Source organism: Etheostoma spectabile, chromosome 5 (assembly GCF_008692095.1).
Source record: "Etheostoma spectabile isolate EspeVRDwgs_2016 chromosome 5, UIUC_Espe_1.0, whole genome shotgun sequence".
Lineage (NCBI taxonomy): Eukaryota > Metazoa > Chordata > Actinopteri > Perciformes > Percidae > Etheostoma > Etheostoma spectabile.
Window position 1 is genome coordinate 1560570 of NC_045737.1, and position 17429 is coordinate 1577998.

Below are 17429 nucleotides of genomic sequence, written 5' to 3' on the forward strand. Positions count from 1 at the left end.
GTCCATCACAGTTACAGTCAATGAACAGTGGTAAATCCCCAGGCCCCGACGGATACCCGGTCGAGTTCTATAAAAAATTCTCAGATCAGTTAGCTCCACTATTAGTCAAAATGTTTAACCACTCATTTAAACAAGGCACCCTGCCGCCCACTCTTATACAAGCTTCCATCTCCCTAATTTATAAGAAGGGTAAGGACCCACTAAGCTGCCCATCTTATTGGTCAATATCACTCCTCCCGGTAGATGTTAAAATATTCAAATACGCAAAAATATTAGCACAACGATTGGAATCTGTCATGCCGCAAATCATTTCAGAGGACCAGAAGGGATTTAAAGGGGGAAAACACTCATACTCCATCATAAGAAGGCTTCTCAATGTCATTCTCTCTCCATTTTCCTTTAACGTCCCAGAGGTAATTATATCCCTTGATGCCGAGAAGGCCTTCGACAGGGTGGAGCCTTTAAAATAGCCAAGCCAGAATTGAAATACCTTGGCATTACAATTACACGATCCTTGCGAACAATGCAAGACCAAAATCTTACTTCATTAACAACGGTCAAGTCCAACTAACAAAGATGGAATTACTTGTCGTTGTCCCTATCCGGTAGGATACAACTTATAAAAATGAATGTGTTACCAAGATACTTATGTTTTTCAATGTCTGCCCATCTTCCTTCCCAAATCCTTTTTCACAGTTATAAATTACATTATTTCATCATTCATCTGGGCTGGTAAACGGCCAAGGGCAAGTCGTACGCTGCTTTGTAAGGATAGATTGGCTGGGGGACTGGGTCTACCCAATCTAATCGGCTACTATTGGGCAGCCAACGTGCATAAGATAATATCTTGGTTTACTTGACCCTCAATCCAGTTGGTGCCAGAGTGAGTCAGCCTCCTGCTCCTCATCGCTTTAAGCTTTAACACGTAGTACCTTGCCCTTCTCCTCGTCAAGCTTTACCTCCAATCTGGTTGTTGTTGGTACTCCAAAAATTTGGAAGCCCGCAATTTGGACGAAAAATAAGATGCCACTTTGGATGGCTCACCCTCCCTCTAGCAACTCCTATTTGCAATAATCACCTATTCATTCAAAGATTGACCCACAATTCTGTCTTAGAAAACAAAGGACTACGTAGTGTGGGAGACTTGTACATTGATGGTATATTTGCAAACTTCAATCAATTAATCTCTTCCTTTAATCTACATAGACTTTTTCCGTTACTTCCAGTTGCGGGACTTTGTGAAATCCCACACCAAATCATTCCCACAGATACCAACACCAAGCATGATGGACCTGGCTCTCAAGGCTAAAAGTCTGGCTACACGACAGGTCTTCTGAAACTAGGAGAAGATCAAATTTTCATCTGACAGGTTCTATACTCAGTGGAGAGTATACTTAATTATACAGATAGTTCTGGTCCGCCAGTGGCAGGTAGCCGTATGTTTTTGTTATGAGTACTTTATACTGAATTTAAATGACACAGCATCATCTGTATTAGCAGAAACAATCACTTCATCCAAGGTTTAAAGTGAATAAAATAGCCTTGTCTACTTGAGTTCCACAACTAACGTTACTGAATTTATTCAAACTTTGTTCTCTTCTTAACAGTGCTGATCCCATAGATTGCACTTGTGTATTTTGCAGGCATTGGTACCAACAGTTAGCTAGTGTAAAAGCAGGAAAGGGCGCAATTAGAAAATGTTCCCTTAGAACTGTAGGCTGAACTTAAATAGGGGGAAATAATCACAGGTTGCCCTTAGCAAAATGGGCCATCTGAAATGTCAGTCTCAGCAAAGCAGCTCTCTGCAATATTCTCATTATTAATGCAAGCAATGTGGAATGCACTGTATCTGAAGTGCAAAGGCCTCCTTAAGAAGCAGGCGTTTTAAAGATGCAGATCAAAGCAAAGAATACAACATATTTTGGGCCAAAAATAAGGTCTACCATTTAGCACTGCAGCATTAATAGTTAAAAGTGATTTCCACTTTTAGCTCTGTTGCTGGAGTGAACAGCAGCATGATCCACTCACTTGTTTTGGTGCTTTGAGCCCTGCAGATGTGCATGATACTGTGCCACTGAGTTCAGTGTGACGCTGCAGACTTCACAGGTATAGCTCCGTTTAAGACCTGGAATCAAACAGAAACACATTTTAAAATCTGACATTTTCACATAATTATACAATAATATCATTTCACTCTACTGCACATAATCAAACCTAGACAGACCTGCAAAAACAATTCCTCCCCGCAGATCCATTTCAGTCTCTGTAGGTAAGCATTCTTGTGTTTTCAAGATTACCAAAGCAATGTTGTTGGTGATGGAGTGGGAAAAAATCAATTTGAACTAGGCAGACAATGAAATCCCATGCATTTCAAAACCCAGGAAAATTAATTCCGTGGATGAATCTGAAAGCTAGTAGATAAGACACTTCCAGATAAAGAAATGTTTTTGTGCATATTTTGTATATGTATGTCTGTACCTGAACATATTTTTAGCAATTCTTCAATTTGAAGCAGGAATAGTGACTTCTAGAATTTAGTTTGTTGTCTGTTTTATATCTTTCCAAAACAGATGTATCTAAAAAAAAAAAAAAAAAATCAAATATGTTTATTGCTTTTTTTTAGAGAGCATAGACAAATAATACATACACACACCAAACAGAACGAAGAACATCAGAATTTGGTCAAACATGGTCAAAAATTAAATAACAAAAAAGATTTCTTGTCAAAAGGACAAGAAGTGGACATTGCAGAGTGCAAGAACAAAAGATGCACAAGTATATATATATAATATATATATATATATATATATATATATATATATATACTCACCGGCCACTTTATTAGGTACCCCATGCTAGTAACGGGTTGGACCCCCTTTTGCCTTCAGAACTGCCTCAATTCTTCGTGGCATAGATTCAACAAGGTGCTGGAAGCATTCCTCAGGGAGTTTGGTCCATATTGACATGATGGCATCACACAGTTGCCGCAGATTTGTCGGCTGCACATCCATGATGCGAATCTCCCGTTCCACCACATCCCAAAGATGCTCTATTGGATTGAGATCTGGTGACTGTGGAGGCCATTTGAGTACAGCGAACTCATTGTCATGTTCAAGAAACCAGTCTGTGATGATTCCAGCTTTATGACATGGCGCATTATCCTGCTGAAAGTAGCCATCAGAAGTTGGGTACATTATGGTCATAAAGGGATGGACATGGTCAGCAACAATACTCAGGTAGGCTGTGGCGTTGCAACAATGCTCAATTGGTACCAAGGGGCCCAAAGAGTGCCAAGAAAATATTCCCCACACCATGACACCACCACCACCAGCCTGAACCGTTGATACAAGGCAGGATGGATCCATGCTTTCATGTTGTAGACGCCAAATTCTGACCCTACCATCCGACTGTTGCAGCAGAAATCGAGACTCATCAGACCAGGCAACGTTTTTCCAATCTTCTATTGTCCAATTTCGATGAGCTTGTGCAAATTGTAGTCTCAGTTTCCTGTTCTTAGCTGAAAGGAGTGGCACCCGATGTGGTCTTCTGCTGCTGTAGCCCATCTGCCTCAAAGTTGGACGTACTGTGCGTTCAGAGATGCTCTTCTGCCCACCTTGGTTGTAACGGGTGGTTATTTGAGTCACTGTTGCCCTTCTATCAGCTCGAACCAGTCTGGCCATTCTCCTCTGACCTCTGGCATCAACAAGGCATTTCCGCCCACAGAACTGCCGTTCACTGGATGTTTTTTCTTTTTCGGACCATTCTCTGTAAACCCTAGAGATGGTTGTGCGTGAAAATCCCAGTAGATTAGCAGTTTCTGAAATACTCAGACCAGCCCTTCTGGCACCAACAATCATGCCACGTTCAAAGTCACTCAAATCACCTTTCTTCCCCATACTGATGCTCGGTTTGAACTGCAGGAGATTCTCTTGACCATGTCTACATGCCTAAATGCACTGAGTTGCCGCCATGTGATTGGCTGCTTAGAAATTAAGTGTTAACGAGCAGTTGGACAGGTGTACCTAATAAAGTGGCCGGTTATATATATATATATATATATATATATATATATATATATATATATATATATATATATGTATATATATATATGTATATTCACAGTGACACTACAAAACATCCACCTGCCTGCCCTTTAAAGAATCTCAGTACAGGGCCCCACACCATATCAAACACATCTCCTCTATCTTTGCTATAGTATCTCAGTCTTTCCAAATGTTGTGTGTTAGACACAGCCAGAGGTCATATGTAGGCACAGAGTCCATTTGTCCCATACGTAAAATCAATTTCTTCGCAATCACCATCCCAAGCCTTCCTCTCCCTCTTAGAAAGAGATAAGGAACTTGCTGCTCCCAGAATCGCTACAAGAGGTTTAGGTTCCCAACTTTTCCCAAAAGTCTACAAGAAGCAGTAAAAAATGAATGATTAAAATGAATTGAACATATGAATGAAATTTCCCGCATGACCAAAAGCGTGTTACGTAACCTACCATGGCTTTTTTATTGACTACAGACAGGTGAGACACTAGGGTAACATCAACCCACTTTTCAACAGGCCCACTAATAACTTTTCTTCAATTTTTATTTTAATATATTTTAATTTTGTCAAGAATTATTAAAAATTGGCTAATGATCTCATAATTTGTTCTAAAATAGTCTAACTGTTTAGTTTTCAAAAACATTTTCAAAAAGCTGGTCATGTTAATAGGTGATTTGGATGTTTCTGCTCAAGTTGAGCAGACAGTGAGGTTTGGGATCAGATGCAGCCTGTTGGTATGCTAGGCTACCTCCAAGTGATCTGAAAGTGTGAAAATCGTTTCCAGGACTTGGGTGTTAACTAAACATTTTTGCCACAAGATTGAAACCAGGTCGACCAAACTTGAATGATTATATTTTTTTTACATATTTTCTTTTTTGTAGGTGGCTGTGATCTGGTGCTTACTTAGACAAACATTTTCGCGGAAGTAGATCTGGGAAAGGATTTGAAAATCGCCAAGAACATGTTTGTGATTGTGTGACAAATCTGGTGACAGAGGCAGGCCACAACGGCAGCTGTTAGGCAAACACAACATACGGAAACCAGTAGGGACATAACACCGGAGCTAGTCCTTCTGCCTCTGACTCGCAAATGGATGATAGCCAGTAGATCTGTCTTCCGTGGATGAGTCCGCAACTCAACCAGTGCTAAAGTATCTGGTCGCTTCTTCTGCTTTAGCGAGTTTAGTTGTCGTTATGAGATACATGAATTAAAATAATAATCAATTCATAACTCTTTACAGAGCTGGTGCGGGGTCAGTTGTGCCTTTGGGGAATACGTTGGGGTGAATTGTGCCAGTGATTTCTCACATAAAACAGAACATTTTAATGTTATGAACTGTAGTTCTAATGAAAGCAAAACAAATTCAATATTCAATAATATCAATAATTAAATATTGTAACCCTATTAAACTGTTGGAATAAGTCATGTTTTGTAGGTCTAGGTGGTCTGCATCTGTCCTATTACTTAACATCCAACTTTCCAATGCTGAAGGCATTAGTTACTTGAGCACATCACCTCTAGGGATGATTCTATCATTTTCTTTAAATGTAATATATAGGCCTTTATGTTGAAAAAAATCATAAGTGGGGGTGAGTTGCGCCACTGGCAAAACTTAACCCAGGCACTTTGGCACAAATTATCCCAGACCCACAAGTTTGGAAAAACTAGCATGATCCAGCAGTTGAGAGCTAACATTATGCTAACTGTATAGACTCATTGTGTAGCCTGCTAAAGCACTAAAACATGTGTGGAATGTTTTCAAACTTGTCTATAATTGTTCAGACACTACAATAAAAAACTTTAAATCGTAGAAATTTTACTTTGAAAGGAAAAACAGTTTTTTGAGCTAAAATTTTACCTCTCAAAATGTACCTCTTATGCCATGTGTCTGTCATCTTTGGAGGATTAGTAAAATGGATGGCTTTTGAAAGTTATGTGATCATATGACCAATTTCTTCCATGGTTTTCCAGAAACAAGGGGTGGATCTACTTAAAACTTAAAACAATTAAACAGAATTGTGAAATATTCAGCCTCATGTTATACGAGCAGAACTAACCTATGTTTTGGGGAAATATGAGATGCCTGACCACTTTTCCAGAATACAGGCCTAAGGTCTATAGAGAGATGCGCTATAGCACAGCCAGGTATGGTGCGTAATGGAGATTCCATTCTTTGGTCAGAACCAAGGAGAGCAATTGGGGATGGGTTCGTCCTTTTTACAGTGCAACAACATATTTAAAGAGCATCAAGCTTTTGAAATCTCCATGCACATTCTTTTAACATTCATTCCATAGCTCAACAATTAATTTCACATTTAATCTGCCCATACATGCCTACGCTCCGAAGTGCTCAGCAGAGTTGTTTTATGAAGGATTTGGTAGAAGAAGGACATTGTATGAAGAGTTTCATGCTTGTTCAGGCTTTCAAAAGTTCGGCACATTTTCCCTGATAAATTCTCTTGTTGGGAAATATCTGATAAAGCTTGAGGCATGAATATTATAAGCAGTTTTTAGCGATCAAAATAATGCAAAACTGCCTTGCATATACAAATCATTTGTATGATTAATACTCTTCTGTTTTTAGGCAAAAAAAACACTTAATCTTTCAAGCCAGGAATAACAGATTGGAGTGTTTGTATATATTTTTGGGGCCTTATAGTAATATAAGATTGTATCTGCTCCTATAATAAATAGCAAATAGTGCCACAAGTTACAAAGCTGTTACTATAGCATTACTTTTTAACTGTGGTGGGGCTATTAAGAAGTGCTAGTAAGGAAGTCTTTCTGAAAAGCAGACGTTCTATGTATAGCCACGCTGGGCAGGAATCTGAAGCAGAGGGCGGGCCTCTCCTCCACAAGACAAGCATGGACAGATGAGCAGCCCAATAATACAGTTTAAAGTTTGATAACATACATAAATGTTTTTTGGAAATTCAAATAGCTTTTAGTTCCTCCCGATCATCTACCTTGGCCTGTTGTGGCATTCACTGGGACGCTAGGCTATCTTGTCGCCGCTCCAGCTCCTCAAGTCATGCGATGCCACAGCAATCTCAGTTGAAGAAACTCGTTCAGTTATGTCTGAATAGCTGATTTAAGATTGGCTAGAGACATTTTAAGCATGTCAAATCTATCATCCACGGCACTCTTCAGCTTATTATCAGCTTATTATCTTTGTTTGTAGCTGGGGCCTTAGCACTAGTAAGGTTAGCCTTAGCGCTAGCTGCGGCAGCACCAGCTTCTTCGGTGGCCTCTACCTCAGTGTTGTCTTTGACAAAATCCTTTATAATCAGGCATTTTTCAGATTTAGGTCCCTTGCCTCTTTTTGTCGATTATGCCAGAGCTCTCTTCAAACTCGCTCTAAATTAAAAACTTTAAAATGAAGTAAAAAAGTAGGTCAAGGTGGATCTTTCCGCAAACATGTCAACTCCATAGCTTAACCTGGCAGAACTGCAAATGCATCTACATTTTGATATAAAGTTTAGATCTTTTACCTTTTCCTCTCATGCTAGAACTGGATCATGCTAACATGCTCATCATGACAAGTTAAACCTACCTGCTAAAGTAAGGCAGGTATAATGTTAGTGCCGTTTACTTTAACAGTATATAAAACTTCTTAGTAGCTGTTATATTAGCATTGCACTGTACATCTAGTCACCATCTTTAATTACCTACTCTTATACTCAGGGTCTCAACCAGGGGTTGATGCCTAGACCTTGAGTTGTCTGATTTATTTGGGATCTAAAATTTAATAATAATAATTTTTTTAATTGTGCACCCACAACGTCCTCAGTGTCTGGGACAAAAGCTGTTGCTACAAATTATGAGCACCCTGTAATCGCTGTCATGTTGTACTAATCTTATTGTGGTTTGAAAAATGGCCATCATGATTGCCTCATTGTCATTATTAAGTTAACTCTTTCATAAGTACACCTCTGAGCTAAAGGCCAAGATAATATAAATGTCATCCTACAAGCATTGAATTACATTTCCATATCCTATTTATCAAATTTCACCCATGAATGATCGTTACTCTAAACCATCACACCAAGGAATGAGCTGGTGAAACTTATTTTCTTCTTTCAGGCAGGTGATGTTGAAAATGTTGCTTTTTCCAACAACTTACTTCTCAGATATTGATGTCAGCTTTTTTCTTCTAACATTTTGATGGAGGGCAATATTACCCACAAAGAGAGAGAGAGAGAGAGAGAGAGAAAGAGAGATAAGCAAATCTCTCTCTTTCACTTTCCTCCTGATAAGCTGCACAATAACCACTCTGTCAGTCTGCCGCCACCAGGACTAAGATTTCAATTTTGCAAGGCCGTCCCCAGACGCAGTCATGAGCTGACATTAAAGTTCTGCAGCAGGCAGTGAGGGTCTGCTCTGCAGTGGCCCTCTGACAGCTTGCTTTTCAAATAACTTTTGAAAAGGTGAAAGATTATGCAGCGGTCCGGGTATCCATCACTGCCAGCCACTCACGGCTCTTCCCACACGGTGCTGCCCTGCATGAGTGAGTGATTAAGCACTGGGAGCCTTTGGGCCTCTGCAGTGCTTCCCCTCGATCACATGTACCTCTTCCTTTCTGAGGCATTGTCTGCGAGTCACCCGTGACTCGTTTGTTTTGGTTAACTTGTCCCTTAGTCAGGAAAAGAGACAGCTCAGAAGAGGATGCAGAAGAAGAAGAATGTGCTCTGCATTCTCATATATTTGGTTAGGTTGGAATTGTTGAAATGAAAACAGGTTGTGGAGCTGAAGCATGCAGAGAAAAACGCAATCTGATGTCTTATCTTCATTTGATCTTACAGGCATTTTCCACTGGGCGCTTCTCTGCTGCGTTCCGGCTGTGTTCCAGTTTTGTTCCATCCTCCGTCACACGCCATACCACACTGGGATCGTCTCAGAAGCGGAGCGTCTTGCTACCTGACTCAAAGATTTTATTGTCTTTACTGTCTTTTACAGTATTTACAGAGCCGCCTCAAAACACAGCCGAAACGTGCCCAGTAGAAAATGCCTGTTGCAGTCACAGAAGTGACTTCAGAGAGTGGGAATAAAATAGAAGTTCAAAAGAAAGTAACCCATTCAAAAGGAATGTAATTTGACTTCAATGCATTTTGGCATCCAGCCTTCTTCATTAAGTTACCAGGTGTGAGCACAAGGTGCTTTAAATTGTTTCACCCCAATCCTGTGGCCTTAACTTCCTGAAGAAGGCTGGATGCAAGAAACTCTCCGATCTCTTCTGTTCTTCAATGACAAACGCGATCTAGAATATTCTCCAGAATAACCTCAAATGTACAGTATGCTCAAAAAGTATGGTGAAAGCATAAAAAGGCAAACTCAAGCCCATCAAGCACCAACCGATGGGCTTATTGACCTGAATGTAATACTACCTGGTAATACTAACACAATGTAGTGTCCCACTTTACACATGTACTTCTTACTTCTTTGTATTCCTTACACTTCTTACATCTCTGTTGCAACCTGCCTTTGGCGAGGGGGAGGAGGGTTATCTGTAGCAGCCTTACGCTTGGCCAGCAAGTGGTATTTGAGACTTGACGTACTCCGATGGTAGCTCAATTCACAACTGGAAGGGCTTTGAAACTGAACTTGCCATTCAAATGACCCCTTTCTTTATCCCTTTCTGCTCAAGGAGGTTTGTTTCTGCTAGCCATCCACAACATTTCTGCTGCATCACTTCCTGATTTCGCAAAAATACTGAACATCCAAAGGCCAAAATCACAGAAAGCACGCATGTAAATCGGGTGTAAAATAAATTTTGGCTTCAAAAGAAAATTTGTTATTAACGCATAAACTTTGACAGTCCTAGTAGAAATATAAGATTCTTTATGAATATAGCCAGCAATGATTTACAGTTACAGGATTTAGTGTGGATGTGAGCAAATTACAGGATTGAAGGTTATCACATTATTTGGAAAACATATATTCATCACTCTGCTGTAAATAATTTGGCTCAAGATTATTAGAATTATTACACAGACCGGTTTTGTGCGTTATTTGTGCATCTACTAATTATTGCGTTGCACTAGACCGTTTGCATAGTGTTTATGGCATATTGGTCTTTGCGTGTCGTTGCTGGTATGATATGCTGCAAATAGAGGGATGGCATATTTGTTTTCCTAGAGCAGCAGAAATGCATGCAACGGTCCTGGCTACATCAACCACAGAACCAACCCAAATTTAGAAAATCCTCAGTTGGAATTTCGATAGGCAACATGTGCACTGACAAAAAAAAAGAAGCAGTCAGCACAAGGTAAATAATGCTAGCTTAGCAGCTAATGCTACTTCTAACTGGCACCCACTCCTCCTGGTTAGTAAAGGTATGTACTGTTTTATTTACAGGAGCATGTGTCATAGGGCATTATTGAAAGTATTACATTTAGATTGATAACAAAGACCAAGGAACTGACATAAACACTGAAAAGATCCTCCTCTACAGTACTTGATGTCCTCCCCCAAAAATGTATGGAATCCGGTTTGAGTTGCAGTGAGTTAAAGATTAATTTATATAATCTTGAATGCAATTGGTGACTGTGTATCCACATTTATATTGCATCGTCTGAGAGGGAGAGATACACCCCTGATGAAACAAAATGCACCTTTCACTTCTGAATGCAAACCATTTACTGCAGATAAGCATCGATGGAAAGTTAATAAACCACAATACAATCTCATTGAAAGCTGATAGTACATGGTAACTGCTAGCTAGTCTATACCTGGCACACACGCCTCTAGATTGACTCACCAATAAGCCACAGATTGGGGTGCTAAGTTGAGTTATTTTGTTTGCTCCGTAGTAAATCTCTGGTGGTCTCTCAGCTAATTGAGACCTATAGCTTGAGCCTTTGGCTGGGAACATGGTGGCAGTATGACTGATTAGCAGTGCAGTCCTCTGTGTCGACTGTTTATGAGCAGCAAAAAAGGTGGTGCAAGTCCAGGGTTCATGGTAAATTAACCAGCAGCCATCTGCCCCATTCAGATGGTGGAAGTTTAGTCCCTGTCTGATTGCAGCAGGGCGCCCAGGCTGAAAGAGCATATGCTAAATCCAAGTCAGTATGAAACAAATTGTTTAGTAAGTTGCAACCGCGGGACATATTATAATAGATTGCTTTGTGAAATGGACTTTCAGAATAAAATCATCACTCAAAAGTGTTTTCAACCCCTTGAAGCAATAAAACAGTCATGCTCACAAGATTACCGATAAGATTGGTCTCTGGAATTGGACACAGTTTGGAAATGGGCAGTAGGTTCAGATGTAATATCTTGATGAGAACAGACTTTAGCTGTGAAAGGCATTAGCTGTTAACAAATGGCTGGCCTTCTTGTGGTCCAATCAGGTGTTTAAATTGAAGAAGTTGGATGTACATGGGGAAAGACTTTGCCTTTTGTTTCCCCTTGAAGAGGACCTTGGTGAGCAAGGTTTTAATAGATCTATTTTAGGATCAGGGGGAGTAGCTAATATAACACACAGCCGAGAGCAACAGCTTGAGAACTGCAATTGCAGGGCTCGTTAGAAGGAAGAGCTGGAAAGCACAGAAAGTGAGAAAGAGAGGGACAATGTGCTAAATCACATCTGCCAGAAACACATTTCCGATTAACGGTTATGATGATGTCTGGAAATCCGCTATTTGTCTGCAAGGGTTGACTACCGTCTGGGTTTTGGAGTGAGCACTGAAAAACAGCACTGTGTCGTCTTTCGTCCGTACAAGGTATCAAAAGAAACTAAGTGATCAATATAGTGACAAGAATCCATGAGAAGTTCAGATAGACGAAAATGATAATGTTTATGTATGTATTTAATGTAAACATTGTGTAAAGTGCGTTCATACAAGCCCTACTTTTATGAGTATTTTCCTTGACCCTCCCTGAGTGACTCTGAGAAAAAAAAGCATGATCCTCGGATCCATCATAAAAAAACATTATTCACACAAAAAGGCATAAAAGGCAAAAGCTGACCTTTTCCAACCATTACAGTTAACAGTGAATAGGGAAAAAGTAAACTACTCACATTCTGTGCGATCACCTTAGTACTGACAATGTTAACGATGTCAATTTAAGCTCTGAAATAAAAATTAAGATGCTATTTGTACAGATAATTCAACAAGAAAACAGCACAGATAGAGTGAGAGCTATTACTAAACTAACAGCTAATTTCTTAGGCAAAACACTAATCCTCACAAATAGTCACGTTAATGTAACGTACTTTCAGTAGAAGTTGGATGCATGCAGCCATCCCTCCTATCACACAAGCAACAACCTTTAATAGGCCTGTACAGTTGTGCCAAAAGGATTATATTTTATAGTGTCCACAGGAACTGCCCGCCGCAAAGTAAAGGCACCAACGCACGCACACACTGTACATGTGTAAGGTACTCAGCAGGGCAAGGGAGTGACAGAGAGACATGATGTATTCATGTTTTTTTGCACCAACGTTACAGATACAACACCACCATTAAATTTTGATTAGCCTACCGCACGCATTTTAAAGTGGGTTCACACAATCATTGCAGCTCTAATACAGTAGCTCACATTTGCAGAGGAGTCATGCAGAAGGCCAAATACACAACACTCAGCCAGGAGCAAGCCAAACCGGTAGAGCAGTGAAACAGACAAACCCCGTTTCTGATCAGGCAGGTCAGGTCATGTAAAGCAACATTCTGATTAATAGCAGATGGGCTTAGAGTGGGTGAAATATTACATAATTAATGAGAAAAATATCAATTACATTGTTTAAAATGTGAACAGAGCAGAGAGCAGAGCTGCTGTGTGTCCCCATTAAGAGAGACGCTGTGCACATTTACCCACACAGCAACTTCATTTATTATTTCACAAGCTAAAACGCATTGAAATGGTTAGAATTAGGCTACTAAAAGCAACCTCTCTAGTCTTTAAAGTTTATTGTTAAAGAAACAACCATAATTAATACAATACATAATTGAAAAAACAATAGCCTACATGGACTGGTAGAAGGGAAGTGAAAACGATTAATTTGGGTGTCTGTGGGTGGATGATTTAAGCGTGAAAGCAGATACAGATGCATGGCCAATCCACTGAGGAGCGAACGGGTGAACTTGTTTTGGGTCAGTGTTCTTGGTTAAAAATAAACCAATCTCCCGTGCACTGTATAACTTTGGATTCTGTGATCCATTTATTCACAGCTCTGTATGCATGCTCACTTTAATGTAGAAGGAAAAAGTTCTACATTAACCGGTTCAAAACCACTCTAAACACACCAAGTGTAGTAAGTCCCGTCATGTACATTGGGTAAAATGTTTATTTTGAAATAATAAAAATATAAAATACATTAATTCAATTAATTTCCCTCACCTATTGCCAAAATAAAGAAATTGTACTTAGAAAATTATTCAACGTGCCTTCCCCATTTTGAACCAACTGCCATCTTTCAACAAGCAAATCTACAGCCCCTAAAAACTTGGTAGAATATGGATAATTGGATTTATGATGAAAACTGTTGGAATTTATAACAACTTAATTTAAATCTGTCCTGACAGATGATAAAAACTTAAGACATTTTTGCTTTTTTGCACTACTGTTACAAAATAAGCAACTGTTATAATGGTGATATTGGGATCTTACATACTCATGAGACACAGTTGTGTGAGGGCCACATCAAAGATTTTACAGAACATATCTGTAGATTATTAAGCAGTACATTGAGTTAAATAATATATTATAACCTAATTTCAACATTTACTATGAAAATGAACACCATGGAAGCTAATTTGCACAATCCTTCTCTCGTATTGTACTCAGAAAGAACGATACGGAATTTCCTAAAATACAAAGTGGCACTTCTTTAGATTAATCATGCTCTCTTAGCATATAATTAATCATGCTAAGCTCTATAAAGATATCTTGTATCTTCTCATAAAACTATTCCACATTTGGATAATGACTTGGACCAGCTGACTCAGTGTAAGTGTTAAAACCTGTCAAACCTCAGTGTTAGTTCTCAGCTCTTTTTGCTTCCCTGTTCTGTATTTGTTTTTTTGGAAAAATCAGATTTGATTCCAGTTGCTATGCACTGAGGTAGTCACTTGTATTCCACTATTTACTTTATTCATCAAAATTAAAGTAAACCAAGATTGGTAGGAGATGACATCACTCTCTTACACGTAGGTATTTAGCAACTGAAAGATTATAAGGGTAGTTCTTTCCAAAAAATGGCAGAAACACAAAGTAAAAATATTAGTCTATATCCATGACGTTCCACTTTCGGGATTGCTCCAGTGCCGCTAGAAATTCGGCCGCATGTCACTCTTTTAGGGCCCGGCAATCTGTTACCTTCCGCTTTCTTTGTGTTGTAATTCTAAACTCCGGTGGATTTATGAGGACTATGGTTAAATGCTCCTCAGATGTCTGCAGGGTAAATCCAGACAGCTAGATAGACTATCTGAACAATCTGAGCTTTGTGTTGCGCCACTGAAACAACTTTTTAATGTAAAAATGTTTCACCAAAACAAGTTCCTTCCTGAGGCCATTTTGCAGCTGCACCGTGGCTCTGTCTGACACTTTAGCACCGCCCGAGACAATTGTGATTAGTTTAAAGAAATGCCAATTAACCAGAGCTTGTTTTCTCCCATCCTGGACAGTATGAGATAGGTTTACATGATACATTATCTTTGGTTTGTCCTATCATATTGTAAAGAAACATATTTAGTACAGGATTAAAGCTATGGTGCCTAGTTGCCCCCCATTGAGGAATTCTAAGTAATGACATCAAAACTGTCGGCAAGCCTTCCATGATTGTGCACGCGCCTCCACCCCCACGCCTCCTCCATGCAGTTGCTAGTAGCAAAGGAGGACATGGGCAATTCATGATGGACATGATGGTAATTATCTTCACTCGAGCTTCTGAACGGGAAAGTCACCAGGCGACACAATCTTCTGAACATAGTCATACTGAGAAATATAGAGAGAGTTGTGTGGAGCTGATAGTCTTAATTAGCTTTGTTGCAACTCATTTGGCAATGGCTTGAATGTAACCGACGTTCATTAATATCAAAAGGTTACGCACTAAAGCTTTAATGTACTGTAGAGCATGTGTACAATGTGTTTGTTGCACATTTAAAAAACAAATTGCTCTCAACATTAATCTCTGAGGAGCTGCCTCACTCGGAGAAGCACTTTGGTAATATGTGTTGCTCAGCATGAAACTATCTTCAGGGCCTGTTCAAACAAGACATGCACTAGACGCAGAGCAGGCATGAAGTATGATGGACTTTTCTTTTGACAGCCATGGTAATGGATGGGAGTGAAAACAGCTGCTGCGGTACAGCATGGAGTTCATGTTTTCCTTCTTGTACATTGATTCTTTTTGACATATTGTCTGCTAACCTAGCAGAAACAAATGTTGTAATTCAATCTAAGGAAAGGGCTACCTTTAAATCACAATTTCAAAGTAGGCAATTTTCAAATTTGAAGAGTTGAGCCTCTGGTTCTGGTTCTTCTACAGCTTAGATCAGCAAGAAACTCGCTAAATTGAATCATGAGTCCATAAGATATACAACTGCTTCTTCGATAAAAGTCAAACTATGTATACATGTGGTGTATATACAAAATATGGGGAAATAAATTCATTACATCACCCAAATTGCAAAGAGATAAAAAAGAAACTTATTAGATATATATTTTAGCGTCCAGGGGAAGATTACGTTTTGTCACTTCTTATTTTAAACAAACTACTCACACAGGAATAATGCTATTTATACCAGTACTGTAATATTTTAATTGTTTTACATTTCCGTTTAAAGTTAGTTAGTAGTTAGTTAGTTTAAAACTATGATGACCAGCCTTTAGTTTTATGTAGAGAAATAATCAAGATTTAAGTACTGGTCAGAAAAATCACAGTTAGAAATGACCCATAACTCACTTTACTGCCACCTGCTTTTCAATGTGACCTAGCCCTCACCATTCATCTCAAATGAAAGTGTATCGTGTTAAAAACAAAAAGACCAACCTTAGTAATTAGTTTTTTTTTTTTCACACCATCCTCCATATTTCTTGTAATCGAGTTTCATATGCTTTCACATTCTGCAGGCAGCAAAATGTAAAATACAGGGTCCGTACACCTTTTCCAAGGTCAAATTCCTTCCATTTTAAAGCTTTATCCCGCACCTTACACCACCGTAAATTACATACTAATACATAGTCAAAATTATTATTTAGTGTTTTTATCACATTAAAGACATAATGCTATAAACAGCCAAAATTGTGTTTCATAATAGCAGAAGGATCAGATATTTAAGCAAAACACAAGTTTTATTTTCAAAATGTCTCACTATCTGAGTAGAATTTGCTTGCTATCTAACCTGCCTGAGTCAATGTAGGAATGAGGATTTGAGCCAAATGACATGCAGCTGGGTCATTCTGTGCACCCTCTTAGATTTTGCTCAAAGTTTATGCTAACCTTAATGTCAGTCTTTTCACACTTTTTCCAAATCTAGGGCATGCTGTACAAACTTGTAATGGTTCAGTCATATTGACATTTTTGTCTTCCACCCTACAAAGTTTGGGCTGCCTGTCTCGCTCTCTAACCTGAATAATACCTTCCATTATATTAATGTCCAGATATTGCTTTCCAGATAATGTGATTTTCCGGTTGTAAAACTAAAGTAATTTCAAGGGCTGAAAATATGAAGACATAGGATTTCAACAGAAATATTTTACAGGCCTTGGTTTTGGGACACATTTTTTATATATACAAGGTTTGAACAAAATCTGAAACAGTTACAATAACCTGTAATTACATGTTAACCCCGAAGACTACAGAAAAATGAAGAAAATAGCCTATATTTGTTAAAAAATTGTATTTCATTGCCAAGACATATACATGTATCTACTGGAAAAGAGCGGTGTAAATATTATATAAGGCCATCCTCAACTTAACAGTGGGCTACTATCTACGCAGCTAGTTCAGTCAGCGTTTTGATGTTAAACTGTGTGACAAAAAAAAGGACGGTGCTGTTAAATCACAGGTTTCAGGTATGTTCAATACCGTCTGGATGGTTTCAAGGTAACGATAGGTAGCTGACAGTAGCAGATAAGCCCGTATAACATTACATTATCACACCAAGCAGGGCCAGATTAAAAATTCCATGTGCCCTAGCCCCCCCCGCCCCAAAGCAACAACTGCAATGTTGCTATCATCAAGACCATATAGCCTATACTTCCATAATACCATCAGGCTTCTGCACGGCTCAGCGGAGATGTATTTACAATAGCCTCCACATTTATAAAGTGCATTCAAAAGACAGAACAGATGCACAAATGTTTAATATAATTTTTTACAATTAGTCTTTCACAGAATTTGGTGGCTACAGAGTAATTATCAAATGTTT

General features: G+C 39.0%; 1 protein-coding gene and 1 long non-coding RNA gene across 2 annotated transcripts in view; one reads left to right on the forward strand and one right to left on the reverse strand.

Annotated features, from left to right (window-relative positions):
• Positions 1–5245, forward strand: part of LOC116689542 (uncharacterized) — a 13393-nt gene extending 8148 nt beyond the window's left edge. The window contains exon 3 of the long non-coding RNA XR_004332029.1: positions 5161–5245. This is a non-coding gene — a long non-coding RNA (uncharacterized LOC116689542). The remainder of the gene's footprint in view (positions 1–5160) is intronic.
• zmat4a (zinc finger, matrin-type 4a) overlaps positions 1–17429 on the reverse strand; it is a 228527-nt gene that overhangs the window by 43406 nt on the left and 167692 nt on the right. The window contains exon 6 of the mRNA XM_032516090.1: positions 2029–2125. Within this exon, the coding sequence (XP_032371981.1) occupies positions 2029–2125 (97 nt within the window). The remainder of the gene's footprint in view (positions 1–2028; positions 2126–17429) is intronic.